Source organism: Sebastes fasciatus, chromosome 7 (assembly GCF_043250625.1).
Source record: "Sebastes fasciatus isolate fSebFas1 chromosome 7, fSebFas1.pri, whole genome shotgun sequence".
In the NCBI taxonomy this organism is placed as follows: domain Eukaryota; kingdom Metazoa; phylum Chordata; class Actinopteri; order Perciformes; family Sebastidae; genus Sebastes; species Sebastes fasciatus.
The window spans coordinates 2,624,995-2,652,293 of NC_133801.1; the positions used below are offsets into that span (position 1 = coordinate 2,624,995).

Genomic DNA, 27,299 nt, shown 5'->3' on the forward strand with positions numbered 1-27,299 from the left:
TCATGGCTTCAAACCTTCCATACTGATATTCCTCTTACAGCAGCCACCAGTAGGGGACTGTCACTGAACTGACCTTCTTCCACTAGTGGAGCTGGGTGGGACACCATGACTCTTACAAATGGTGCACACTTTTGGACAGTCTCTCAGTCCTCCAAGGCATTCCTGGTGTTGCACCTGGTTGTGCACACAAAAAAAAAGGGGGGGGGGGGTGTACCTCAAACGGAGGTTTCAGGTAAGCTATGACTATCTTTAGAGTTGACAGAACAGGTGTCAATGGGTAAGAGGACAAAGTCTCAAAAACTGGGAAAGGAAATGTCAAATGCAGGAAAAGGAACAGTGCTCAGAAACAGGTACTGATAAACAAGGACTGAATGATCCTTAATGAACCAACAGCTCTCATAATCTCAACAAAAACTATCCTCACCAAATGGGCACACACAGTAGGACTACTGCATTGATTGTAATGTGTCAGTGTATTCTTTGCTCTGCCCTCTCTAACTATGAAGCAAGGACTCTCTGTCTGTCTGTGTTATTTGTATATCTCGAGAACAACTCATCTGATCTACTTCACACTTGGTGGTTGTATTGCTGGGGACCCAAAGGAGTGCTTTTTCAAATTCGGTGTAATTTGGACAGGCGACACATTCAATATTAATAAACTTTGAATAAACAAACACACAGGCTTCAGGGCTCTGCAGATTGAGACGAGCATGTCATCTGCAGCGGTCACTTTTGCTGCTGGATCCTGGATATAGCCTGCTAACACTATATGAATGCTGGATAACAACCAAATTCACTTCTCTGGAGTCAAACAGCGACGAGCGGTTCTCCACACTGCTGCAAGCAGCACTTCCTCGGGGCCAAACAATCGGACTGTTCTGAACGGTTGAGACCTGGGTGTTATTTTCCCCCGTGTGTAAGACTGTATTTCCCCGGTGTAAGACTTGATAATAACTCATAACACTAATAACATTACTGCCAGCAAAATACCTCCCCTAATGAAATCCATGCTCTACTTTATAACCGCGGTGGTTATGTCAGAGCAAGCCACTAATGAGCCAATTTGGGATTTACCTCCGTTAAAGGGACTATTTGTAACTTTCAGAAATGCCTCCTAACAGCGACACCTGTGGCCGTGAAATCAACGAAAGTCAGCGTTGGGCGTTTGTCTCCTCTGCTCTCTCCTCCCGCAGCTGGAGAGAGCAGAGGAGACACCGGCACCCGGTCGGTAACGAGAAGACAACGTAAATCTCTGTAGAGCTCCGTCACTTCACAAGACACGGAAAACCTCTGTTGGTCTGGAGGAGCTGCAGCAGTTATTTCTGCACAAACGTCCCCTGTACATTCACTAGATATTCTCAGAGCTAAACTAACTCTTCTGCAGTGTGGAGTGAACGCGCGTTCACGTCTAGAGGTGGAGCGAGCTGAGCTGTCTGAGTGAAGGCGAGCAGGCAGAGGAGGAAGGTACAGCGGCTACACGCGAACGCGCATATGCGAGCGTGTGACGACCCACTACATTTATGCGCGTACAAAGTTACAAATAGTCCCTTTAAGTGTTTTTCACCATCTGTTTTTCAGGGCCGTATTTAGTGATTTGGGGGCCTCAAGCAAATATCTTCTTGTGTTACTCTTCACCCTCTCTAACTGGGAATGTAGGTATTGGCAGTGGTAGAAAAAGTACTCAAAAATGTTTATAAAGTAAAAGTATTAACTATTAATAAGAAAACTATTAATATCGCACAGCAAAAGTCCTGCATTCAAAGTTTTACTTCAAGTGACGAGTGACAGAGAGGCATTAACAGCACAATGTGCTTAAATGTACTTACCGTCTGTTCAAGGTGGAGCTTTCACTTCTCTTATGCCAGTTTAATGACTGATGAATAAAATCTGAATCTGCAGTAACAATTCTCTGTCAGGTAAATGCAGTACTACAATGTTTTCCTCTGAAGTAGAAGTACACAGTAAGTACTATACAGTTGAGATATGTTTTAAGTGCTTTGGGGTCTTTTGTAAGATACTTTGGGGTACAATCAGTTAGAATATTAACATAATTCAGTATTGTTCATACAGAAACATCATAATAAATCTATATCTGTTAGAGGGTCTAGTCAGCTCCTGGTGTTTTTTCCCGTGAACCAGAGTGTATTTCACTAATGTTTCTGAGTCGACACAACTTGGGTGTGTGACGCAACTATGTGATGGCAGGTGTTTTACTCAGGACCCAAAGAAGCTCAGAGTCAAGTGTGAAGTTTGGATGAGCGGTTCTCGAGAAAGCTGCAAGCAGCAACACCACAGACCAAACATTCAGCCCGTTCTAAAGGACATGTTTTGAACGGGCGCTGCACTAGTACTTCATCTCTCTGTCTGCATGGTTTTCTTTCTCTCTCTCTTCTTCTCCAGACTCTGTCAGGCTGGTGAATGGGAAGAGTCTGTGTTCAGGCAGACTGGAGGTGAAGTCCAACCAGTCGTGGTCCTCAGTGTGTGAAGATGACTTTGACCTGCAGGATGCTGAGGTGGTCTGTAGGGAGCTTGGCTGTGGGGCTCCTTCAGTCCTCCAGGGGGCGCTCTATGGAGACGTGGAGGCTCCAGTGTGGACCAAAGAGTTCCAGTGTGGAGGCCATGAGTCTGCTCTCCTGGACTGTGACAGCTCAGACTCAGATAGAAACACCTGCTCACCTGGCAAAGCTGTTGGACTCACCTGCTCAGGTAGAAGAGGAGCTGTAGCTTTGATTTGATTTGATTTGAGTTTCTCTTTTAATAAATGTGACTTCATCTGTTTTCACCAATTACTCCTGTCTGCTCAGAGCTCCATAATGTCCGGCTGGTGGGAGGATCCAGTCGCTGTGCTGGTGAACTGGAGATCAAACAACAGGGAGAGTGGAGACCAGTGGATGACCGAATGTTTGACTGGAATCTAAAGACAGCATATGAAGTGTGTAGAAAACTGGACTGTGGCTCTGCTGTTTCAACAGGGCGGAGACGGGGTGACCGTTACAAACGTATATGGTGGATTAGATCAACTTGTCTTCAGTCCAAGTCTGCAGTTAGGGAGTGTATATCGACACACTCTGAAACTTCCCGTTTCAACCTGGAGATCAACTGTTCAGGTAACAGCAGCAAATCCATCATCTATAACTGTAATCTCTACAGTCTTTTCACTTACATTTACATTTCACAGACGTTTTTGTCCAAAGCAACGTACAAACAAGGTATCATCCAAGCCACAGTAGATCAAGGAGAAGTCATCAAGAAGAAGTGCTCAGTTTGACTTTCCACCTGACACAAGTGTCACGTTGTTGTAGGAGCATGCAGCAAGGCAGAAGTGCATAAGAAATGAAAAGGCAGCATTGAGTTAGAGATCTTATTCAGCCACCAAGGGAGAACACAGCAGAACAGTCTGGATTGAGGTTGTCTGCCTTGCAGTGCCGGTGGGACTAGTTGTTGTTCACTGGCTGATTGTAGAGAATGAGAAGGTCAAAAACCTGAATAAGAGAGTTCAAGTTGTAATTATCTCTGTCGCTGTCTTTATTCAGAATCCGTCAGGCTGGTGAATGGGAAGAGTCTGTGTTCAGGCAGACTGGAGGTGAAGTCCAACCAGTCCAACCAGTCGTGGTCCTCAGTGTGTGAAGATGACTTTGACCTGCAGGATGCTGAGGTGGTCTGTAGGGAGCTTGGCTGTGGGGCTCCTTCAGTCCTCCAGGGGGCGCTCTATGGAGACGTGGAGGCTCCAGTGTGGACCAAAGAGTTCCAGTGTGGAGGCCATGAGTCTGCTCTCCTGGACTGTGACAGCTCAGACTCAGATAGAAACACCTGCTCACCTGGCAAAGCTGTTGGACTCACCTGCTCAGGTAGAATCTCTATTCTAATGCAAGTTACTTTACTTCTTTTACTAATTACTCTCTTGTCTCTGTTCAGAGCCTGATGACGTCCGGTTGGTTGGAGGAGCCAGTCGCTGTGTCGGTAGACTTGAGATGAAACACAAGGGAGAATGGAGACCAGTGGACTACTTCTTCTATAAGTGGGACCTGATGTCTGCAGCTGTTGTGTGCAAACAGCTGGACTGTGGTTCTGTTCTTTCAACAGGAAGTAGAGATGATTCGTACCACCCACATGCATGGATGATCAGTTCTTCCTGTGGTCTGTCTGAGTCTTCAATCAGGGAATGTGTATCAATACGGCCTGATTCTTCCAGTAAGAGTCTGGAGGTCACCTGCTCAGGTAACACTATAAATGGCAGTAACTTTAACAGGAATCCTTATAATCTCGTTCCTGTCTGTTCATTGGACTAGTAAAGAAATAGCTGTCATTTTGAGGAAAGAGAAAATTAGGTAATCCTATATTTCCAAGCATATGTTGTCACGGCAGTACTGGTGAAAGGATTTGTTGTCGTGAGTTGAGGCCTGAACCAACATGGAAACAGTCCTGTTTTAAACAATGCAGGGAGCTGGGTTGGTGAGGTGTGTAGCTTCAGGCACTGATGAGACATGAAATACAATCTAAGAAGTCCCATTTTGTTGTGATGATCACAGGGAACACAGTAGACATTTGGTGTTGATGTTACGGGGTAATCCAACAGGAATGAGCTCTTGTACATATTTGATTGGACCCTGCAGTGTTTTGCCGGCAAAGATCGAGTCAGGTTCTACTTTTTTGCCGGATGACCCTGCAGTTTTTTTGCCGAAGTCCTCTGTGTTGGCACCCTGGCTGCACCACCGGACTGGCCTCATTCTAATGAAAGAGGAAGCTGTGTTTTGTTCAGGCAGAGATAAAACTAAATAACTTAATAAAATAACATGACGCTGTGGGTTGGTTTTCCTCCCCAATGTTTTGAGTCATCAGACGCCACTGGTTGGCTCTTATTATTTTATACATTGATTTAAAACTTTACTGATGTACTCCAGTGATTTAGTGCTCTTGAGAGCCTGGTTAGAGGTTTCTCTGACTTTCTTATTTCTCTCTCTCCAGACTCTGTCAGGCTGGTGAATGGGAAGAGTCTGTTTTCAGGCAGACTGGAGGTGAAGTCCAACCAGTCCAACCAGTCGTGGTCCTCAGTGTGTGAAGATGACTTTGACCTGCAGGATGCTGAGGTGGTCTGTAGGGAGCTTGGCTGTGGGGCTCCTTCAGTCCTCCAGGGGGCGCTCTATGGAGACGTGGAGGCTCCAGTGTGGACCAAAGAGTTCCAGTGTGGAGGCCATGAGTCTGCTCTCCTGGACTGTGACAGCTCAGACTCAGATAGAAACACCTGCTCACCTGGCAAAGCTGTTGGACTCACCTGCTCAGGTAGAAGAGGAGCTGTAGCTTTGATTTTATTAATGCAAATGACTTTATATATTTTATTAATTATTCTCCTGTCTCTGTTCAGAGCCTGATGATGTCAGGTTGTTAGGAGGATCCAGTCGCTGTGATGGTACGCTAGAGATGAAACAACATGGAGAGTGGAGACCAGTGGCTGACCGGGACTCTGAATGGGACCAGGACAGAGCAGCTGCAGTGTGTAATCAACTGGACTGTGGTTCTGCTGTTTCAACAAACATAAGCACCAGTTCTTCAGAGAAGTCTGTGTGGTGGATCCAGTCTTCTTGTGTTGAGTCTCATTTGATGCTACGGGAGTGTTTAGATCTACCTAGTTACAGGAGAAGCTCTGACATCCTGGAGGTGATCTGCTCAGGTAACCCTGAACAGTGACAGTCACATCCTTAACTTTTTCAATGAGCAGTTGCTCACTAAGTCCTCCATATTAAATATGAATCCAAGAGTCCTCCATTTCCCATGGCTCCTGCTAATAAACAAATCCTGTCATCTTACTGGGCTCAGTTTTCATCACTTTGACAAAACAAATAAAGATGATTCATGTTTCATCTTCCACTGTTTTAACAGATTTTCTGACTCAGCCAAACATCTCCTTCGCTACCTTCATTGACGGGGTTTCTGAGGCCAATCAGCAGGGGATTCAGGTGCTCATGGGCTCCAGCTTCACCATCAGCTGCTCCATCCTGCCACAGTACCCAGGAGGCTCCTTCCAGCTTATTCTGACCACCTCAGCTACATCACAGAACCACACCCTGCCAGCTGTCAATCACTCTGCCCACTTCCTGTTCTCTGCTGCAGAGCCCGCCCACCGAGGGGAGTACCGCTGTGTTTATCACCTCTATGTTTTCTCCTATAACTTCTCATCTGAGAGCCAGCCGCTCCATCTCACTGTCTCAGGTAACTTCATAGACAATCTGAGTCAAACAGGGAAATGTGACACTGACAACGCACGCAGGCTTTAAAGTGTTATTCATCTGAATCAGATAAAACGTCATGAGGTGTCAACTGTTTACATGCATGAGACAGCAATGTCTTCATGTTTATTGCTGCTGTTCAGAATAATTAATGTAGTTCATTACATTTTATTATGTGTTTATTTGACCACCTGACAATCTGAATCAGCCAGTTTATACAATTATTTGACTGCATGAAAACACATTTAGTGTTAATGAGATAAAGAAAAGTCACTTCCATCCAGAAAAGCTGCAGTCTGCAGATTTGTGATTTTTGTTCATGACTATAGAGTGGATCAGTTTACCCAGGACTCTTTAAATACCATGCACACAGTAGAAGACAGAGGATAAGAAGTGCAGCTTTGTGAGGAATTCAACCACTAAAAGTCAGAAAAAACAAGTTTAATAGCATAAAAGTCCAACTGAAGTTAAATTGCGTTTTCTTCTGCTACAGCATTCATATCTGTTGTGTAAATAACAATCTGTGTTCTCCTCTGGAGAAATATATATGTGATGTTTTTGATCTCATGATGGAGTCCTCTAGTGTTGTATTAACTTGTTGCTCTGCTGGTTGTCCTTCTACGTTGATAGAGAACTTGTTTCCATACAGCCAATCAAATAAACCATATTAACTAACGTCATCATTTTATCATAGGAGACGGTAGGAGACATAGCAGACGGTCCCACTGAGCCAGACAGCAGCCTGCTACACAACACAAGAGACACAGACTCAGAACAACAACCACATTAGCTTTCCTGCTAAAGTCTGCTTCTGATCCAACTTACAAACATGAACCCACATCTTGTCCTGCACCTTAGCTTGTTGAACGAGCCACCAAACAAACATCCACGGGGGGAAAGTGCTCTGCTAACTCCAGTTTGCAGGCTAGATGACTAATCAGCTGCTCAGCTGCAGCACATTAAACAGCATGTTAACATACCTGCAGATATCTCTTTGCTCACTTTAGATGCTGGTGTGCTCCTTTACTCTTACTGGCTTGTGAGCTACAGCACAAGTTGATGTTTGTCTCTGGTTCTCCTGCCGGAGCTCAGCCTGCCAGCTGCTGTCAATCAAACACTGACACGCCCCTCCAGGTGCTGAGAGGAAGTATGCACAGGGTGTGATCCACACACTGCAAACACTGCAGCAATAAGTCAGAATACAACCACAAAGACAATGAGGACTTGTGATTTGTGGACATGTGTCCTCTCAGCTGAAAGGAACAATCACACATTAAAAAAAAAATACAAGATGTAAAAGCTGAAAATAGTTTGAATGAAGCAACTTTAGCTTCAGAGGAAAGTGCTGCACACATGTTCCTGTATGAACTGATGTAATCATGATTGTGAATCTGTTCCAGCCTCTGTAACAGATCTGATCATCAGACTGGTTGTCCTCCTGGTGCTGATGGTGCTGATGGTGGGGTCCAATGCTGCCGTGTATTGCTACTGCAAGGTACTTTACACATCAATGTTAGGACTGTAGGGATGTAATATCCAACATTCAGTGTTTGGTGTACTTTGGGATCACAGCTTGGTATGTGTTTGGTACTGAGGGGAAAACAAAAGCTACATGCTACGTATCAAACTCAACACTTCCTACACTATTCTGTGACTTGAAGACATTTTCTGTCATGTCTCTCTAGGCCCCCAGAGGACAGAAACCAAGACGAGAGGACAACATGGAGCTGGATCACCTCGGTGGTGCTGGTGACTTGCTGGGTGAAGAGGCAGGAGCCCAGGGGACAGAGTAGGATCATCCAGATGGACGGCTCAGCTCTCACACAACAGTCACATCAGAGCAGCGTTCTGTAATTGATTCTAAACATGATGCAGTGAGGACAATGGGACATTTTGTTGTATTCTATATAATCTGCTGAGTGAACTGTTGCAGCATCATATAATCTGCAGAGCCAGGCAAAGAAAAACTGTGTTCCTCATCCTCTATAAGAGTGATGAATACAACAGTTAAGAGACGAGGGCTAGGGTAAAGTGTTAGCATGCCTTATTCATGATTAACAAGTACTGTCACAGTACATAAAGTGATGTTTTTCATTATTATATTCTTTGCATGATGAAAACAAGATGACGTTCTTTCAGTTAAGAAAGCTAATGATAAGTATATTGTTGTTAATGTTTTGAAGGAAGCTCATTACATTAACCATGAGGAAGACTTTGATGCTTCTGTCTGTGGTTTCTGTCTTTTGCTTAAAATAACTGTCAGATATCATTTTAATACTACTGAGTTTTCAGAGAAATCTATGAAGAATTTAAGAGCTAAAATAATCGACTTAATGTGTAAATAGTTAGGAGTCGATGGCTTTGAAGCCACTAAAACCAAATTACAAACATAATGTGTTGTTAATGTTTCTGAACTGTTAAATAATGAGCTTTTTAAAATGTATCTCAATAAATGAAGCTTGCATCGACTGAGTGGAACTAGATTGATTCTTTTCTCTTCGGCCACCTCTTGGTTACTGAAAGTCTGCTGACAAGAAAATCACTCATTGTTGGCAGGACGTTGTAAAATATAACAATTACAATATGATGCATTATTATTAATTACTCAACTTTTCAACATTATTTTAGAATTGAAAGCTCCACTTTGAACAGGCCTTGGGTAAATTTAAGTACATTGTAGCGTTATGTAGCATTATTGCATAGAGCAGATGAATAATCAATCATTCATTGATATCAAAATATGTATCTATAATTAATAACCCCAAAATGATTAATCATAAACCCATGAATTGTCATAAAAGGTGAAGGAGAGTGGTGACACTCAGCTTCAAATATCACACACCATTAGTTTTAATATCATACTTTACCCAGGCGTCACCCAGTTTTATAAAAACAGGGAAAGATTCACAATGTGATATTAATCAGTTGAGTCTCTAATCTCAGGGTTGCTATGGAGTTCTTGGGTCTAGTGAACAGTGATGGGAATTGTTTATATACACACACAAAATCAAGTAACCAAGTTCTTTATGAAATGAAATGTTTATTGGACTAACTACATGACTAAACTACTGACAGAATAACTGAATAAATGATCAAACAAAAGGAAAAAGGAATAGAATGAATAAAGGATGATTGAAGGAATACAGAGAATACAATGATGAACATTCATGGATAGAAACAAATTCAATGTGACCAGGTCAATTCAGTGACTAAAATCCCTCTGATTGGATTTTGACCTTTTCCTATCAACTAAATATAGTTTTGATATTAATGTAGCGTTCAGCAGCAGATAGTTTAAGAAGCACCAGGGAAGATTGAGAAGCAGTTTCATTTTATACATTTAGGCGTGGTCTAATTACAGTCTAGAATTTACGGATGAATTTCCTAATTCTTCTTGTGTTTAACATTGATTATCCATTTTTATAAACTGACCTTATTTATTAATTGACTAGAAATGTGTTTATTAGTCTAGTCATCAAACTCTTTCTCTTCTGTAAATGCATCTATACATCCCCCTCGCTGAGTAGGCTGGTGTGGAAGGAGGTTGTGCTGTTTGGAGTAGAGTGGTGTCACATTCTGTCTGGAACACGTCATTATGGATCTTTTGGATCCAACTTGTACGACCCGGATTGAGTCGTCTCTCTCCCTCAATGGCTCTCTTTGGCATCCTCGGATATGGTCGACTGGCACGTTACCTCCATGCATTTTTCCATCTCCGTCTCTCTCAGTCTGGTGCAGCATCTCTGTGCCATTTCTTCAGACCCCCCTCTCGTAGCTGGAGGGGTCACTCAGTTCAAAAGGTTCTTGACTTAAAGTCTTTCTTTAAAGTCTCTTTTCTTCACACTGGCTGGTACCAGCAGCACATCGTGGATACAGTAGGGCTGTCTCAGCCCTCAGAGCATAATGGCAAGGCCACAGAGTAGCAAAACAGATGGTTTGGCAAGGAAGGCTCTTTAGCCATATTCAGGTAGGCTGGATGACGATCTCAGCCTGGCGTGAGGTGCTCAAGGAAAAGGGACCAGCTCCAAGAGCAGAAGACCACCAAGACTAGCTGATGGCTCCTTCTTCTCATTTGAGAAAGGGGTGCGGCGTTTAGTGCGGCGTCTCCTCCCACCTAACAAAGTAGACTGGTTCTTTCAGTTAAACTTCTTTTGCAGGATTAATACTAGTTCATTTGTTTCACTTGATGAATTCTTCCATATTTGAAATCTGGACTTCATCTGCTACAAATAGACATCAGACACTCAGGATATAAACCACTGAATACAACTCCATCAATTGAGTTAAACGAATTAACCAATTACACAACACAGATGTACCTTGTTACTGAAACATGTAGGTATACAAACACTACACAGACAGGCGTATACATGTTGATATATAAGTGTGCTCATTACACAGGAAATGAAGGGATAAGATATCAAACAGTCACACAATGTGGGTGAGAGCAATCGCAAAGGAGGAGGGGTTGTTGTCATGAAGCAGACATGTGGTGTCCATGAGATCACAGTTACCAACATAACATGAAGCTTGTAAACAGAGTCGATTATCATGAACTTAATTCTACATGTTCTAAACCAGTGGTTCTCAAACTGTGGTACGCGTACCAGCTCTCCGCGGCGGTACGCGTACCGGCTCTCCGTAGCAGTACGCCTACCAGCTCTCCGTAGCGGTACGCGTACCGGCTCTCCGTAGCAGTACGCCTACCAGCTCTCCGTAGCGGTACGCGTACCGGCTCTCCGTAGAGGTACGCGTACCGGCTCTACGTAGAGGTACGCCTACCGGCTCTCCGTAGAGGTACGCGTACCGGCTCTACGTAGCGGTACGCGTACCGGCTCTCCGTAGAGGTACGCGTACCGGCTCTCCGTAGAGGTACGCGTACCGGCTCTCCGTAGAGGTACGCGTACCGGCTCTCCGTAGCGGTACGCGTACCGGCTCTCCGTAGAGGTACGCGTACCGGCTCTCCGTAGAGGTACGCGTACCGGCTCTCCGTAGCGGTACGCGTACCGGCTCTCCGTAGCGGTACGCGTACCGGCTCTCCGTAGCGGTACGCGTACCGGCTCTCCGTAGAGGTACGCGGAGGAATCTCTTACCCATAAATCTTATTTTTCATCGTCATCATATGAACATGCACAATGAACACATCGCAAAAGGCTGTCTGAAGCACGATGAATAAGAACAATCCTTATAATTAGGGATGATTAACGTAACTAGGTATTAAACTGGCCGCCGGGCTAAAGCTGCATCATCTCCTCTGCTGCGCTGTCGGAGCTCTCCGCTCACATCAACAGACAGTCAGTCAGTCTGTGAACAGATGATCACAGACAACTACTCCTAAGTTCAATAAAACTTTGGAAGTGTAAAGCCGAGATACGTTATTATTATTACACCTGTTCAACAAGCATGAACATGATGAAACGGTTAAAGGAAAGCCACGTTTCAATCTGCTCAGCCCGCAGTCTCTCATCCACCGCCGCTTTAGACAGGAAGCGGTGATGAGCTGCAGACTACGGAGCCTCTGTGTTATTCATTTATTATCTTCACAAAGCATCATAAACACTCATAAATCTGTCCTCTGTCTTCTGTCCTCCTGTCCTTTGTCCTCTGTCCCCTGTCCTCCTGTCCTCTGTCCTCCTGTCCTTTGTCCTCTGTCCCCTGTCCTCTGTCCTCCTGTCCACACGTATCCTGTCCTCTATCCTCCTGTCCTCTGTTCCCTGTCCTTCGTCCTACTGTCTTCTGTCCTCCTCCCTCTGTCCTCCTATCCTCCTGACCTTCTGTCCTCTGTCCCTCTGTCCTTCTGTCCTCCTCTCTCTGTCCTCCTGTCCTCCTATCGTCCTGTCTTCTGTCCTCCTGTCCTCTGTCCTCCTGTCTTCCTGTCCTCCTGTCCTCCATCCTCCTTTCCTCTGTCCTCCTGTCCCCTGTCCTCTGTCCTCCTGTCCCCTGTCCTCTGTCCTCCAGTCCTCTGTCCACCTGTCTTCCTGTCCTCTGTCCTCCTGTCTTCCTGTCCTCTGTCCCTCTGTCCTTCTGTCCTCCTCTCTCTGTCCTCCTGTCCTCCTATCGTCCTGTCTACTGTCCGCATGTCCTCTGTCCGCCTGTGCTCTGTCCTCTGTCCTCCTGTCCCCTGCCCTCTGTCCTCCTGTCCTCTGTCCTCCTGTCCTTTGTCCTCCTGTCCTCTTGTCCTCTTGTCCTCCTTTCCTCCTTTCCTCCTTTCCTCATGTCCTCCTGTCCTCCTCTCCTCTCCTCCTTTTCTCATTTCCTCATGTCCTCCTGTCCTCCTGTCCTTTGTCCTCCTGTCCTCTGTCCTCCTGTCCTCCTGTCCTCCTTTCCTCCTTTCCTCCTGTCCTCCTGTCCTCTGTCCTCTGCTGCAGTAACATTAGGAATGATAGAGTGAAGAGGAGCTATTTGCTTTCAGCTGATGAGTACAGGAGGACAGAGGACAGGAGGACAGAGGACAGAGGACAGAGAACTCGAGGACAGAGGACAGAGGACAGAGGACATAGGACAGGAGGACAGGAGGACAGAGGACAGAGGACAGAGAACTCGAGGACAGAGGACAGAGGACAGAGGACATAGGACAGGAGGACAGGAGGACAGAGGACAGAGGACAGAGGACAGAGGACAGGAGGACAGGAGGACAGAGGACAGAGGACAGAGGACAGAGGACAGAGAACTCGAGGACAGAGGACAGAGGACAGAGGACATAGGACAGGAGGACAGAGGACAGAGGACAGAGGACAGAGGACAGAGGACAGAGGACAGAGGACAGAGAACTCGAGGACAGAGGACAGGAGGACAGGAGGACAGGAGGACAGGAGGACAGGAGGACAGGAGGACAGGAGGACAGAGGACAGGAGGACAGGAGGACAGGAGGACAGGAGGACAGGAGGACAGGAGGACAGGAGGACAGGAATACAGAGGACAGAGGACAGAGGACAGGAGGACAGAGGACAGGAGGACAGGAGGACAGGAGGACAGGAGGACAGGAGGACAGGAGGACAGGAGGACAGGAGGACAGGAGGACAGGAGGACAGAGGAAAGGAGACAGGAGGACAGGAGGACAGGAGGACAGAGGACAGAGGACAGAGGACAGAGGACAGAGGACAGGAGGACAGAGGACAGAGGACAGGAGGACAGGAGGACAGGAGGACAGGAGGACAGGAGGACAGGAGGACAGAGGACAGGAGGACAGAGGACAGGAGGAAGGACTGAGACTGACTGATGTCTGTGTTCTTCAGTCTTTATAAACTTCACTCAGGAATATGATTTATGTTCTTAACATGTTAGATTGTTTCCAGTGAGATATGAAGGAGTTGATATGGGGACTGTTGTAAACATTACTGTTGCTGCTCTACAAACAACATTGAGCCTAAATACAGTAGATGTTTATGTATAGCTAATATGCACACTTCAATATTTGTTTATTTATCACAAGTCATATCGTCATCACAATATTGAACCGTGTTATTGCACATGGCAGATGTTCCTCATCTGGTGCAGGCCTAGTGTGAGAGGCTGCCTCTTGTGTAGTAGGAGAGTTGTGTGGAAGAGTTTCAGAGCCAGTTCTAGTGCTACCTCTTTCACACAAGTCAACAATAAGTCATATTCTTATGAGGAATAAATGTGCCTCCTGTGTGAACTGTGCATTGCTGAATAGTGTAGGCCCACGCTGCTGTATTTTAACATCGGTCATAATGTGGGACTTGGAGACACAAATATTCTCTGAGGTGGTACTTGGTGAAAAACAGTTTGAGAGCCACTGTTCTAATCATATCACCAAAATGAATGTACATTTGAAGTTGCATTAAGTGTCACTTTCATTGGACTTTTACTTTTACAATAGTTTAATAGTGTCATAGTTTTACTATTAATAATTAATAGTTTCACATTAGAAACATTTGTTGAGTTCTTCTTTGAGACTTTGGAACTTGTTGAAGATGTGAATGAACAGTGGAGAAAAAGGATGATGCTTCAGGAGCAGTTTGAGAAGTTTCTATATATGATTTGATTGTTTTCACTGTAAATATGCTAACATGGATTTCATATCTATTGTAACTGAATGGAATGAAGTTAAATACAGCTGCACATGCACCATTAATGAAACAAGTACTGTAGCTTTCAAGTCAGGAGGCGTGAGGAGTGAGACATGTTTGATATTTAAAGATAAGGAGGAGTTTCAGTCATGTGACTGTTGATCAGAACAGATGATGGAACATTGATATGTGATATTAATAAATGCTGCTAAGGTCCTAAATATCTGTTGTTGCAAACATTTTCCTCTGTTTGTTAGAAAGTCTAAAGTCGAGCAAATTGAAAATGTACTAATGTACTGTGGAGCCTGGACCTGATTATAAAATGCAGTCTAAAACCAGTGTAAAAACACTAAATCACACTTTTAAATGGGGTGAAGTTAGAATTTGAATATTTTCCCCTTCAGGCTTCCTAAATGGTAGAAACACGTCACACTTTTGCTGGAACACAGTCCAGTTCCAGAAAGTAAATGTTACTGCGGTACCTGACATTTAACTGATGTTAAAAACATCACCAGGGTGCAGGATGTCAGTATATGATTAGCACTTGCAGCTTCCTGTTAGCAAATCCTGGAAACTGACGTTAAGAGAGATACTGCACGAAGCCTGATTAAAAGATGAAGAGGAAACTGCACATGTGACCAAAGAGCAGAGCTGATAAGTCTTAACTCTTAAGTTTCCAGAAGCCTCAGTTTGAGTCCAGGACGACCCTTCATACTCTGAAGATGAAGCTTACTGAGGCTGACGTTCTTCACTTACTCAAAATCAAAGAAGTTGATGTTAGCCAGGCTTAATGCTCTTATGTCACTGGTCATATTATGAACTGTAAGTTTCAGATGTCTTGGAGGTCAACTCATAAAGCATAAGGCCTCATGTGTTGCAGTGCATGCATGGCAGACGTTGAAAGAGAACAGAAACATGCTGTGATGATTTCATGACAGCTATTAATGGTTTAATTGACAGTTACACTAACACATGGAAGAGCAATCAGAGAATAAAGGAACGGAGAGGAAACAACGAACCTATCTCTGATAATGCAACAATTGCAAATGAATTCAATGTTTTTTTTGTAGAGTCAGTACAGGAACTTGCAGAGAATATTTGAACCAGTAGAACCGACACCCAACATGGTGGACCAGAACACTAGAAATCTATTCTTTACATCAAAGAGGTCTAAGTAAGCAAAATGATGAGTCACTTCAGCAACTCAAAGGCCAAAGACATCAAACTTGATTCTGCACTGATAAAGAAATACAGAACCCAACTACTTGAGCCAATAACAAATCAGTTACTGCATCAGCAACAATTTGGATTCAGACCCAAACAGTCTACTGAGACTGCCATCTAATTGAAAATAAATAAATAAAGGCTATAAAGGATAAAGGCCATGCTGTGGGAGCAGTTTGTTCAATACAGTTAATCAGTGAGTTGATATCCAAACTTCCCAAATTTCAATTATCTGACTATGCCTCACAATTGTTTGACACGTACCTCAGGGGAAGAGAACAATATGTGAGAGTCAGTGGGGAAATGTACACCCTCCATGCCAATAGCATGGGGATAACCCAGGGGCAGGTTCTAGGTCCTTTCCTATTTAGCATGTATATCAATGATACCTGAGCGTTGTCCTGGGGTTGGCTGCCAAATGTATGTCGATGATGCGGCCATTTATACATCTGCAAGATCATCATTATCATTATCTCTTCATTTACTGTGTTATAAGCACATATACACCAATCAGCCATAACATTATGACCACCTGCCTAATACTGAGTAGTTCCCGCCTTTTGCCGCCAAAAGAGCCCTGACCTGTCGAGGCACGGACTCCACTAGACCTCTGAAGGTCTGCTGTGGTATCTGGCACCAAGCCATCAGTAGCAGATCCTTTAAGTCCTGTAAGTTGCGAGGTGGGGCCTCCAAGGATCGGACTCGTTTGTCCAGCACATCCCACAGATGCTCCATTGGATCGAGATCTGGAGAATTTGGAGGCCGAGTCAACACCTCCAACTCGTTGCAATCCACATGATGTAAAAGAAAAAGTGATTCATCAGACCAGGCCACCTTCTTCCATTGCTCCGGGGTCCAGTTCTGATGCTCACGTGCCCGTTGTAGGCGCTTTTGGTGATGGAGACGGGTCAGCACGGGCACCCTGACCGGTCTGCGGGCCAGCCTTACCTCGCCACGTGCATCAATGAGCCTCGGGTCTGACCCTGTCGCCGGTTCACCGGTTTTCCTTCCTTGGACCACTTTTGGTAGGTCCTGACCACTGCAGACCGGGAACATCCCAAAAGAGCTGCAGTTCTGGAGATGCTCTGACCCGGTCGTCTAAGCAGCACTATCTGGCCCTTGTCAAAGTCACTCATATCCTTACGCTGGACCATTTTTTCTGCTTCCAACACAAAGTTCAAAATATTCACTTGCTGTCTAATATATCCCCCCCACTGCCAGGTGCCATGGTAACCAGATAATCAATGTTACTCACTTCACCTGTCAGTGTTCATAATGTTATGTCTGATCAGTGTATATCTACATACTGTATATAGGCCTGTCTGTTGTAATGTTTGTATACCTATATGTTATGATAACAAGGTTGATCTATGTTGTTTAATTGGAATACATTTTAATTCAATTGATCAGGTTTTATTCAGTGGTTTATATCATATCGGTGTTTGGTACCGTTCTGCAGCGGATGTAGTCCTCTTCAACAGGTTCCAACTACGGCTAAAAGAACTCTGAATTCTGCATGCCAGATCATCTCTCTCACTTTTTGAACTGGCAATGATGCCAGGACGGCTATAAGCTACGAGAAGGGGGTTTGGAGAAATGGCACAGAGACCCGCTACACCAGAGAGAGAGATGGAGATGGGAAAAAAAAGATTCATGCCGAGTTGCACCGAGGGAACTTGTCAGCCGACCATATCCAAAGGTGCCCGACGACGCCAAAGACAGCCACTGATGGAGAGAAACGAGTCACGCCTAGTTCGGCCCGGGGGATCCAACAGATCCAAAGGCTGAGGTCCAGACGGAACCTGGTACCACTCCTGGTAACCAGCACAACCTCCTATCTGCACATCGCAAAACATCGGAAGGTGATATAAATACATCTTAAATAAGGTTTGTTTAAGAAATTGATATCATCAATAAGCTCTTTTTACTAAATTGGGTGACACCTGGTAGAACTCTGATATTAAAACTAATTGTGTGTGATATCTGAAGCTGAGTGTCATCACTCTCCTTCACATTTTACGACAATTCATGGTTTAGTCATTTTTTTATTTTTGGATATTAAATAAACATATTTTGATATTAATTAATGATTGATTATTAATCTGCTCCGTACAATAACGCTACAACAGCATCACTGTGTTAGTTTTTAAACCTGACCTCAAACCACTCATGGTGTTGCTCAACACATGAATTCAGATAAACATCTCTCTGATAAACATCACTCAGCACATCTTCGTGTAAAGTTTTACCATTAAGTATTAATGTTATGTTTTATTTGAATTTACATATTTCACCAAATAGATGCCTCAAAATAAGATATCTCATGTCCTGAGAGAAAACAGCCCAAATTACACTGAAAATTAAATAGTTATAAAAAAAACCAAAAAACAAACAAACAGCAGAACTGCCTCAGGGGGCTGGGCCTGACTCTTGGTCTGATAAAGAGACAGAGACAGCAGATGAAGAAGACACAGTGACAGGCACATTGAGTGGACATGGATCACAGAGTGCTGATTGTGCTGCTCTGGACCTCAGGTAGGACTCTGATTTCATGATGGACGTTTGAAACTCTTAATAAGTGAGGCAGAGAGCTGAGAGAAGCTGTGTGCTTTCAGGATGTTTCTATACTTGGTTAGAGGCAGAGACCAAATAGCATGTGTTCACTCAGGTCTGAAACTCACGTTGTCTCTGATCCAGCGTGCTGGGTGTGGTGGTACTGATGTCTCTGAGTGGGTCATATTCTGAAGAACCTCTGGACAGGATGCACAGACCGACGGTCCCTATAATATTAATATTACAGGAGAAACATACTGTATTATAATCAGATCTAGAATCAGAACACAATGTACGTTACTATATGATATGATCAATTAAAACTAGATAAAGATTTATTAAATCATAAGGTATAAATACAATACAGATGACAGAAACATCAGTTAACAGGACAATTTTTGTTCAATATTAGGCTATTATAATATTAATATTCATATTATTACATATTATATCAAATGGTGTTATGTAGTAGTAAAATAAATGCAAAAATAAATAAATTTACTTAAAAATGAAAAAAAAAAAAATAACTACAAAATAATTACAACAAACGAGTGAATAAATAATGGACTTAATACAAAAACAAATAAAGAAGCAAATTTAAACAAATATCGATTTATGTCACATTTTATCAATTCATTAATGGCTACATTTATTTTTTGATTATTTTTGCTATTATTTATTGATTGATTTGATTGAACCAAAAAATAATATTAATGTATTAATAGTGTCCCTTTTATTTATTTTTCTTGCATTCATTTATTTATGCATTTGCATGTATTTATTTATTGTTATTATTTCATATTATATAAAAGGGTGTAAAGTAGCTGTTAAATTCACTATAAAATCAGTAAACCCTTCCACTTATATTGTCAGTCCGTGTATATTTGATATTATAGGAATATCGGGGCGTGAAACTAAACGGAGTTAAAAACTGAAAAGTAAAAAACAGGCTTAATAAGAGATTAAACTTATATAGCGCTTTTAAAGATCTCAAAGACGCTTCACACTTTCGGGGGGAAACGGTGTGAGACAAACAGGAGACGAACGACAAACACAGGCGACATACAGAGGCCCACTCTCATACATACACACGGACAAATGGGTAAGGGGAGGCGGGGGCTACAAGGAAGCAGAGGACAAAAGATGGGTCTTGAGGCGGGACTGGAATGAGGTGAGGGAATCGGAGTCTCTGGTGAGTTTTGGGAGGGAGTTCCAAAGCTCGGGAGCTGCCCTGGAGAATGCTCTGCTTAGTTTCTGGTGTTTTATTCATGACGTCCATCCCGTCTGTCCTCAGAATCAGCAGCTGTCAGTTCTTTCTCTGCAGAGTGTTTGTTTCTATCTCTGTTACCTCCTAGAGGAGATGTTTAGGACGCCGCAGGCTCATGAAGCCAGCAGAACGGCCACATCGCAGTCAAGTGCATCAGCAGCGCGCCAAACGCTTCATTTTATAATAGGTTTCATTTATTTGTTCATTTATTTTTTTCTATTTATTTTAAAATGTATGTATTTGAATGCTCTGACCCCATGACTAATGTTGAGTGACAGCCCCATTATTTGCATAATGAGGCAGAAATGAATAAAGACATTTAAAAAGAAATGTATAAAGAAAAGAATACAGAAATAAATAAATAAGTTGGGGAAATAAATAAGGGGTGAAATGCAAAGGTGAAATCATGCAGAAATAAATAAATAAATGCATAGATACATAAATAAATACATACATATAAATAGAGATATAAATGTATATACAAATAAATGCAAAAATAAAGAAATAAATGTAAAAATGAATAATATGTAAATTTAAAAACATAAATAAATAAAAGGGAAAATAAAACAGCAAAGGAAATAAGTAAGAGAATTATTGCAAATATAAATAAATAAAAAAGCAAATTAAAACAGAAATATCAATTTATGTCACATTTTTATCAATTAATCAATGGCTACATTTATTTATAATATTAATTTTCCTACATTTATTGACATATTTATTTGTCATGTCATGAGGTCAAAACATACAAATACATACATTTAGAAATAAATATAAAATAAATGAAACATAAATATAAAATAAATAAAAAATAAATATAAAATAAATGAAAAATACATAAATAAAAAATAAACGCAAAAATAAATAAAGACATTCAAAATTAATAAAAAATAAATGCATAAATAAATAAAACAGAAGATCAGAACAGAATGTATGTTACTATATGATATGATGTATTCAAACTAAGATAAAGATTTAATAAATCATAAATTAAAATACCAAACAGATGACAGAAACGTCAATTAATAAGAATATTTTTTAATTATTCTCGTTCTTTTTCTTCTTATTATTTCATATTATATAAAAGGGTATAAAGTAGCTGTTAAATTCACTATAAAATCAATAAACTCTACTATTTATATTCGCAGTCCCTGTATGGATATTATTTGATATTATAGTAATATTGGTGCTTGAAATGATAAATCAGGATGAGCCAACACACGGCACGGCGTTGGGGAGGAGGGTGAGAACGAGGGTGCTGTAATTTATCAATACAATGTTCACCTACTTTTGTAAAATAATCAGTGAACCGTTCGTCATACTTCTTTTTTTTTAAATTTGTGAACAAATATAATTAATGAAACATTATTTAAAAGTTTTCTGAATCTGCTCTTTTGATTTACAGAATATGATTTTACAGGGCAAATATTTCCAGAAGAATTAAATGTTCAGATGAAGGCTGTGAAATGTGTAAATAATAAAATAATAATAATTTAACTAGAACAAGTTTTCTCTTTAAGCTTTTTGGGCGTTATCATGAAGGTCAAACATTATGTTAAATTACATAGTTTTAGGTCAAAAGCCTTTATTGTTTTCTTAATTCTTAATCTCCATTAACAGAAAACATTGTGGACTTCACTAATGTCTAAACCATGGCTACGTCCCTGTATGGAATAGTTATGGCTCGGTTACACATTGTTTTCACTAACTTTCAGCTTACTATGACCTTAATCAGAACTGAATGCCAATCACAATGTCACTGTGCTGTGTGGACATATTTATGTACCCAGAACTTTGGTATAAACACAGACACACACAAACAATAGTCTGGTATCACCCTCTGGTGGCTACAGCTAGAAATACAAGGAGGCCAAGATGTCTGGTTACTTGCTGTTAACAAAGTAAAAGCCCAAAACAATTACACAGTAATTCATTATTGTTGTTAACAACAACATATTTCACTATTTGTTACAGTATTAGTACTATTTTACTTTAAAATTTAATAAACAAATTAAACCGTAAAGCATTTATTTTCTTTTGACCCTGTTAAGATCTTCTGAAATATTTGAGAATTTGAAATCAAATCAAATATATTTCCAAATATTTCAAAATAAAATAGATTTGATAACAATTATATAAGAATATATCTATTAATAAACAGTTGTTTAGGGGAATAAAGGTGGAACTCTTATTTAATTTAACTATATTATTAGTTACAGTTGATTTACAGAATAGCTGGCTGAACAACTGTTGTGTTTGATTTAAGTCTATACACTATATGTATATGTATATATAAACACTCATATATATATATGTGTGTTTGTATATATACATATGTAAATATATACACACACACATATATATTACTTAATTACACGGTTTATTAATTCATTAATTAGTCTAATAATTAATGATTAGTCAAATTAATTATTTAATTAATAAGTTGTCTAAATAGGTCTATAAGCATAAATATTAAAGTAATTCAAGTAAGCACTAGGAGGAGGAAAGGGAACGTGATTTTTTTCACAGATTATCTGTCTCTCTACTGTCAGGATATAGAGACAAGTTTTTTAATCATATTTGCTCAAAGTTGCTGACTGCAGCTTTTCAGGAGTAACATTAAGAAGTAATCCACTCTAAATGATTCTCCAATTGAAGAGATTGGGGACAAAATCCACAGAGCTCCAATGCAACCTGACCTGATCCTGATAGGACCCTGCAGGGAAGCCCAACAAAACTACATTTGGCAAATCTGTGACAAATATTTAGAAATGTGTGACGGGATGCTTCTACTGCAACCTTTCTGCCTGACCTGTCCAGAGCAGGACAACTCATTATCACCCTTTGCATTATCTCTTTTAGGATTCTCCCCAGGTCTCCAGACAGAAGAACATGATGCTTTCAAAGGTAAACAGAATACAAATATATAAAAGAAGAATTACACAAGAGATTATTTTACTAATTACTCTCTTACCTGTGTTCAGTGATTGATTATATCCGGTTGGTGGGAGGATCCAGCCGCTGTTCTGGTGATCTAGAGGCGAAGCACCAGGGAGTTTGGACAGGAGTGGAACTCGAATGGAACCTGAAGTTAGCAGACGTAGTTTGTAGACTTCTGGACTGTGGTTCTGTGGTTCGGACTTCCTTAAACTTAACCGAAGCATTTTGGTTCAGTAGTTACTGTCTTAGGTCTGAATCTAGTCTGAAGAAATGTTTAACAGAAAGGTCCTTTACTTCTACATATAGTGCAACCACTGTGAAGATCATCTGCTCAGGTAACAACATCAGTATCCACAACACAAAAACACAAATGCAAAGAAAGCTCATCAGTGGGCTTGTTGCTGGAGGCTCATGGCTTCAAACCTTCCATACTGATATTCCTCTTACAGCAGCCACCAGTAGGGGACTGTCACTGAACTGACCTTCTTCCACTAGTGGAGCTGGGTGGGACACCATGACTCTTACAAATGGTGCACACTTTTGGACAGTCTCTCAGTCCTCCAAGGCATTCCTGGTGTTGCACCTGGTTGTGCACACAATAAATCAGAAGTCTGAACTAGTGTTTGTGTGTGTGTGTGTGTGTGTGTGTGTGTGTGTGTGTGTACCTCAAACCTCCGTTGAGGTAAACTATGACTATCTTTAGAGTTGACAGAACAGGGGTCAATGGGTAAGAGGGCAAAGTCTCAAAAACTGGGAAAGGAAATGTCAAATGCAGGAAAAGGAACAGTGCTCAGAAACATGTACTGACAAACAAGGACTGAATGATCCTTAATGAACCAACAGCTCTCATAATCTCAACAAAAACTATCCTCACCAAATGGGCACACACAGTAGGACTACTGCATTGATTGTAATGTGTCAGTGTATTCTTTGCTATGCCCTCTCTAACTATGAAGCAAGGACTCTCTGTCTGTCTGTGTTATTTGTATATCTCGAGAACAACTCATCTGATCTACTTCACACTTGGTGGTTGTATTGCTGGGGACCCAAAGGAGTGCTTTTTCAATTTCGGTGTAATTTGGACACGCGACACATTCAATATTAATAAACTTTGAATAAACAAACACACAGGCTTCAGGGCTCTGCAGATTGAGACGAGCATGCAGCTGAATCTGCAACGCAGCCAGTAACAATTCTCTGTCAGGTAAATGCAGTACTACAATGTTTTCCTCTGAAGTAGAAGTACACAGTAAGTACTATACAGTTGAGATATGTTTTAAGTGCTTTGGGGTCTTTTGTAAGATACTTTGGGGTACAATCAGTTAGAGTATTAACATAATTCAGTATTGTTCATACAGAAACATCATAATAAATCTATATCTGTTAGAGGGTCTAGTCAGCTCCTGGTGTTTTTTCCCGTGAACCAGAGTGTATTTCACTAATGTTTCTGAGTCGACACAACTTGGGTGTGTGACGCAACTATGTGATGGCAGGTGTTTTACTCAGGACCCAAAGAAGCTCAGAGTCGAGTGTGAAGTTTGGATGAGCGGTTCTCGAGAAAGCTGCAAGCAGCAACACCACAGACCAAACATTCAGCCCGTTCTAAAGGACATGTTTTGAACGGGCGCTGCACTAGTACTTCATCTCTCTGTCTGCATGGTTTTCTCTCTCTCTCTCTCTTCTTCTCCAGACTCTGTCAGGCTGGTGAATGGGAAGAGTCTGTGTTCAGGCAGACTGGAGGTGAAGTCCAACCAGTCCAACCAGTCGTGGTCCTCAGTGTGTGAAGATGACTTTGACCTGCAGGATGCTGAGGTGGTCTGTAGGGAGCTTGGCTGTGGGGCTCCTTCAGTCCTCCAGGGGGCGCTCTATGGAGACATGGAGGCTCCAGTGTGGACCAAAGAGTTCCAGTGTGGAGGCCATGAGTCTGCTCTCCTGGACTGTGACAGCTCAGACTCAGATAGAAACACCAGCTCACCTGGCAAAGCTGCTGGACTCACCTGCTCAGGTAGAAGAGGAGCTGTAGCTTTGATTTGATTTGATTTGAGTTTCTCTTTTAATAAATGTGACTTCATCTGTTTTCACCAATTACTCCTGTCTGCTCAGAGCTCCATAATGTCCGGCTGGTGGGAGAATCCAGTCGCTGTGCTGGTGAACTGGAGATGAAACAACAGGGATACTGGAGACCAGTGGATGACCGAAAGTCTGACTGGAATCTAAAGACAGCAGATGAAGTGTGTAGAAAACTGGACTGTGGCTCTGCTGTTTCAACAGGGGGGAGAGAGAGTGACTTTGACAAACGTACATGGCGGATTAGCTCAACTTGTCTTCAGTCCAAGTCTGCAGTTAGGGAGTGTATATTGACAGACTCTGACACTTCCTCTTCCAACTTGGAGATCAAGTGTTCAGGTAACAGCAGCAAATCCATCATCTATAACTGTAATCTCTACAGTCTTTTCACTTACATTTATATAACAGATGTTTTTGTCCAAAGCAACGTACAAACAAGGTATCATCCAAGCCACAGTAGATCAAGGAGAAGTCATCAAGAAGAAGTGCTCAGTTTGACTTTCCACCTGACACAAGTGTCACGTTGTTGTAGGAGCATGCAGCAAGGCAGAAGTGCATAAGAAATGAAAAGGCAGCATTGAGTTAGAGATCTTATTCAGCCACCAAGGGAGAACACAGCAGAACAGTCTGGATTGAGGTTGTCTGCCTTGCAGTGCCGGTGGGACTAGTTGTTGTTCACTGGCTGATTGTAGAGAATGAGAAAGTCAAAAACCTGAATAAGAGAGTTCAACTTGTAATTATCTCTGTCGCTGTCTTTCTTCAGAATCCGTCAGGCTGGTGAATGGGAAGAGTCTGTGTTCAGGCAGACTGGAGGTGAAGTCCAACCAGTCGTGGTCCTCAGTGTGTGAAGATGACTTTGACCTGCAGGATGCTGAGGTGGTCTGTAGGGTGCTTGGCTGTGGGGCTCCTTCAGTCCTCCAGGGGGCGCTCTATGGAGACGTGGAGGCTCCAGTGTGGACCAAAGAGTTCCAGTGTGGAGGCCATGAGTCTGCTCTCCTGGACTGTGACAGCTCAGACTCAGATAGAAACACCTGCTCACCTGGCAAAGCTGTTGGACTCACCTGCTCAGGTAGAAGAGGAGCTCAGCTTTGATTTGATTAATGTAAATGACTGTATTTATTTTATTAATTATTCTCCTGTCTCTGTTCAGAGCCTGATGATGTCAGGTTGTTAGGAGGATCCAGTCGCTGTGATGGTACGCTAGAGATGAAACAACATGGAGAGTGGAGACCAGTGATTGACTTGGACTCTCAATGGGACCAGAAGTCTGCAGCTGCAGTGTGTAATCGACTGGACTGTGGTTCTGCTGTTTCAACAAACATAAGCACCAGTTCTTCATTGAAGTCTGTGTGGTGGATCCAGCCTTCTTGTGTTGCGTCCTATTCGATGCTACGGGAGTGTTTAAGGTTACCTAGTGACACGATAGGCTACGACAGCCTGGAGGTGATCTGCTCAGGTAACCCTAAACAGTGACAGTCACATCCTTAACTTTTTCAATGAGCAGTTGCTCACTAAGTCCTCCATATTAAATATGAATCCAAGAGTCCTCCATTTCCCATGGCTCCTGCTAATAAACAAATCCTGTCATCTTACTGGGCTCAGTTTTCATCACTTTGACAAAACAAATAAAGATGATTCATGTTTCATCTTCCACTGTGTTAACAGATATTCTGGCTCAGCCAAACATCTCCTTTGCTACCTTCATTGACGGGGTTTCTGAGGCCAATCAGCAGGGGATTCAGGTGCTCATGGGCTCCAGCTTCACCATCAGCTGCTCCATCCTGCCACAGTACCCAGGAGGCTCCTTCCAGCTTATTCTGACCACCTCAGCTACATCACAGAACCACACCCTGCCAGCTGTCAATCACTCTGCCCACTTCCTGTTCTCTGCTGCAGAGCCCGCCCACCGAGGGGAGTACCGCTGTGTTTATCACCTCTATGTTTTCTCCTATAACTTCTCATCTGAGAGCCAGCCGCTCCATCTCACTGTCTCAGGTAACTTCATAGACAATCTGAGTCAAACAGGGAAATGTGACACTGACAACGCACGCAGGCTTTAAAGTATTATTCATCTGAATCAGATAAAACGTCATGAGGTGCCAACTGTTTACATGCATGAGACAGCAATGTCTTCATGTTTATTGCTGCTGTTCAGACTGATTAATTTAGTTCATTACATTTTATTATGTGTTTATTTGATCACCTGACAATCTGAATCAGCCAGTTTATACAATTATTTGACTGCATGAAAACACATTTAGTGTTAATGAGATAAAGAAAAGTCACTTCCATCCAGAAAAGCTGCAGTCTGCAGATTTGTGATTTTTGTTCATGACTATAGAGTGGATCAGTTTACCCAGGACTCTTTAAATACCATGCACACAGTAGAAGACAGAGGATAAGAAGTGCAGCTTTGTGAGGAATTCAACCACTAAAAGTCAGAAAAAACAAGTTTAATAGCATTAAAGCTTTATTATTAGCTTGTTGAACGAGCCACCAAACAAACATCCACGGGGGGAAAGTGCTCTGCTAACTCCAGTTTGCAGGCTAGATGACTAATCAGCTGCTCAGCTGCAGCACATTAAACAGCATGTTAACATACCTGCAGATATCTCTTTGCTCACTTTAGATGCTGGTGTGCTCCTTTACTCTTACTGGCTTGTGAGCTACAGCACAAGTTGATGTTTGTCTCTGGTTCTCCTGCCGGAGCTCAGCCTGCCAGCTGCTGTCAATCAAACACTGACACGCCCCTCCAGGTGCTGAGAGGAAGTATGCACAGGGTGTGATCCACACACTGCAAACACTGCAGCAATAAGTCAGAATACAACCACAAAGACAATGAGGACTTGTGATTTGTGGACATGTGTCCTCTCAGCTGAAAGGAACAATCACACATTTAAAAGAATACAAGATGTAAAAGCTGAAAATAGTTTGAATGAAGCAACTTTAGCTTCAGAGGAAAGTGCTGCACACATGTTCCTGTATGAACTGATG

The 27,299-nt window shown here is 42.3% G+C and overlaps 2 protein-coding genes and 1 long non-coding RNA gene across 4 annotated transcripts in view; 2 read left to right on the forward strand and 1 right to left on the reverse strand.

Moving 5' to 3' along the window:
• Positions 1-27,299, forward strand: part of LOC141771085 (scavenger receptor cysteine-rich type 1 protein M130-like) — a 33,546-nt gene that overhangs the window by 5,158 nt on the left and 1,089 nt on the right. Inside the window, exons 1-8 of one of the 2 annotated variants that reach the window (XM_074641007.1) lie at positions 17,932-18,013; positions 22,161-22,205; positions 22,283-22,573; positions 23,929-24,243; positions 24,342-24,644; positions 25,069-25,374; positions 25,456-25,761; positions 25,971-26,300. In XM_074641007.1, the coding sequence (XP_074497108.1) occupies positions 17,974-18,013; positions 22,161-22,205; positions 22,283-22,573; positions 23,929-24,243; positions 24,342-24,644; positions 25,069-25,374; positions 25,456-25,761; positions 25,971-26,300 (1,936 nt within the window). In that variant the 5' untranslated portion in view covers positions 17,932-17,973. Of the gene's footprint in view, positions 1-17,931; positions 18,014-22,160; positions 22,206-22,282; positions 22,574-23,928; positions 24,244-24,341; positions 24,645-25,068; positions 25,375-25,455; positions 25,762-25,970; positions 26,301-27,299 lie in introns of those variants that run through there. The other variant, XM_074641006.1, reaches the window with a different exon arrangement.
• Positions 274-8,692, forward strand: LOC141770859 (CD5 antigen-like). The gene is made up of 10 exons (XM_074640704.1): positions 274-277; positions 2,805-2,999; positions 3,534-3,619; positions 3,916-3,931; positions 4,084-4,218; positions 4,966-5,280; positions 5,363-5,668; positions 5,878-6,207; positions 7,625-7,719; positions 7,910-8,692. Exons 1-10 carry the CDS (start codon positions 274-276, stop codon positions 8,015-8,017), a joined length of 1,590 nt encoding a protein of 529 aa, XP_074496805.1. The 3' UTR covers positions 8,018-8,692.
• LOC141771093 (uncharacterized) lies at positions 17,023-27,091 on the reverse strand. Its single transcript, XR_012594662.1, has 4 exons — positions 26,908-27,091; positions 22,273-22,332; positions 18,160-18,258; positions 17,023-17,913 (listed from the first exon to the last, which is right to left on the reverse strand). It is a non-coding gene; the product is annotated as an uncharacterized LOC141771093 (long non-coding RNA).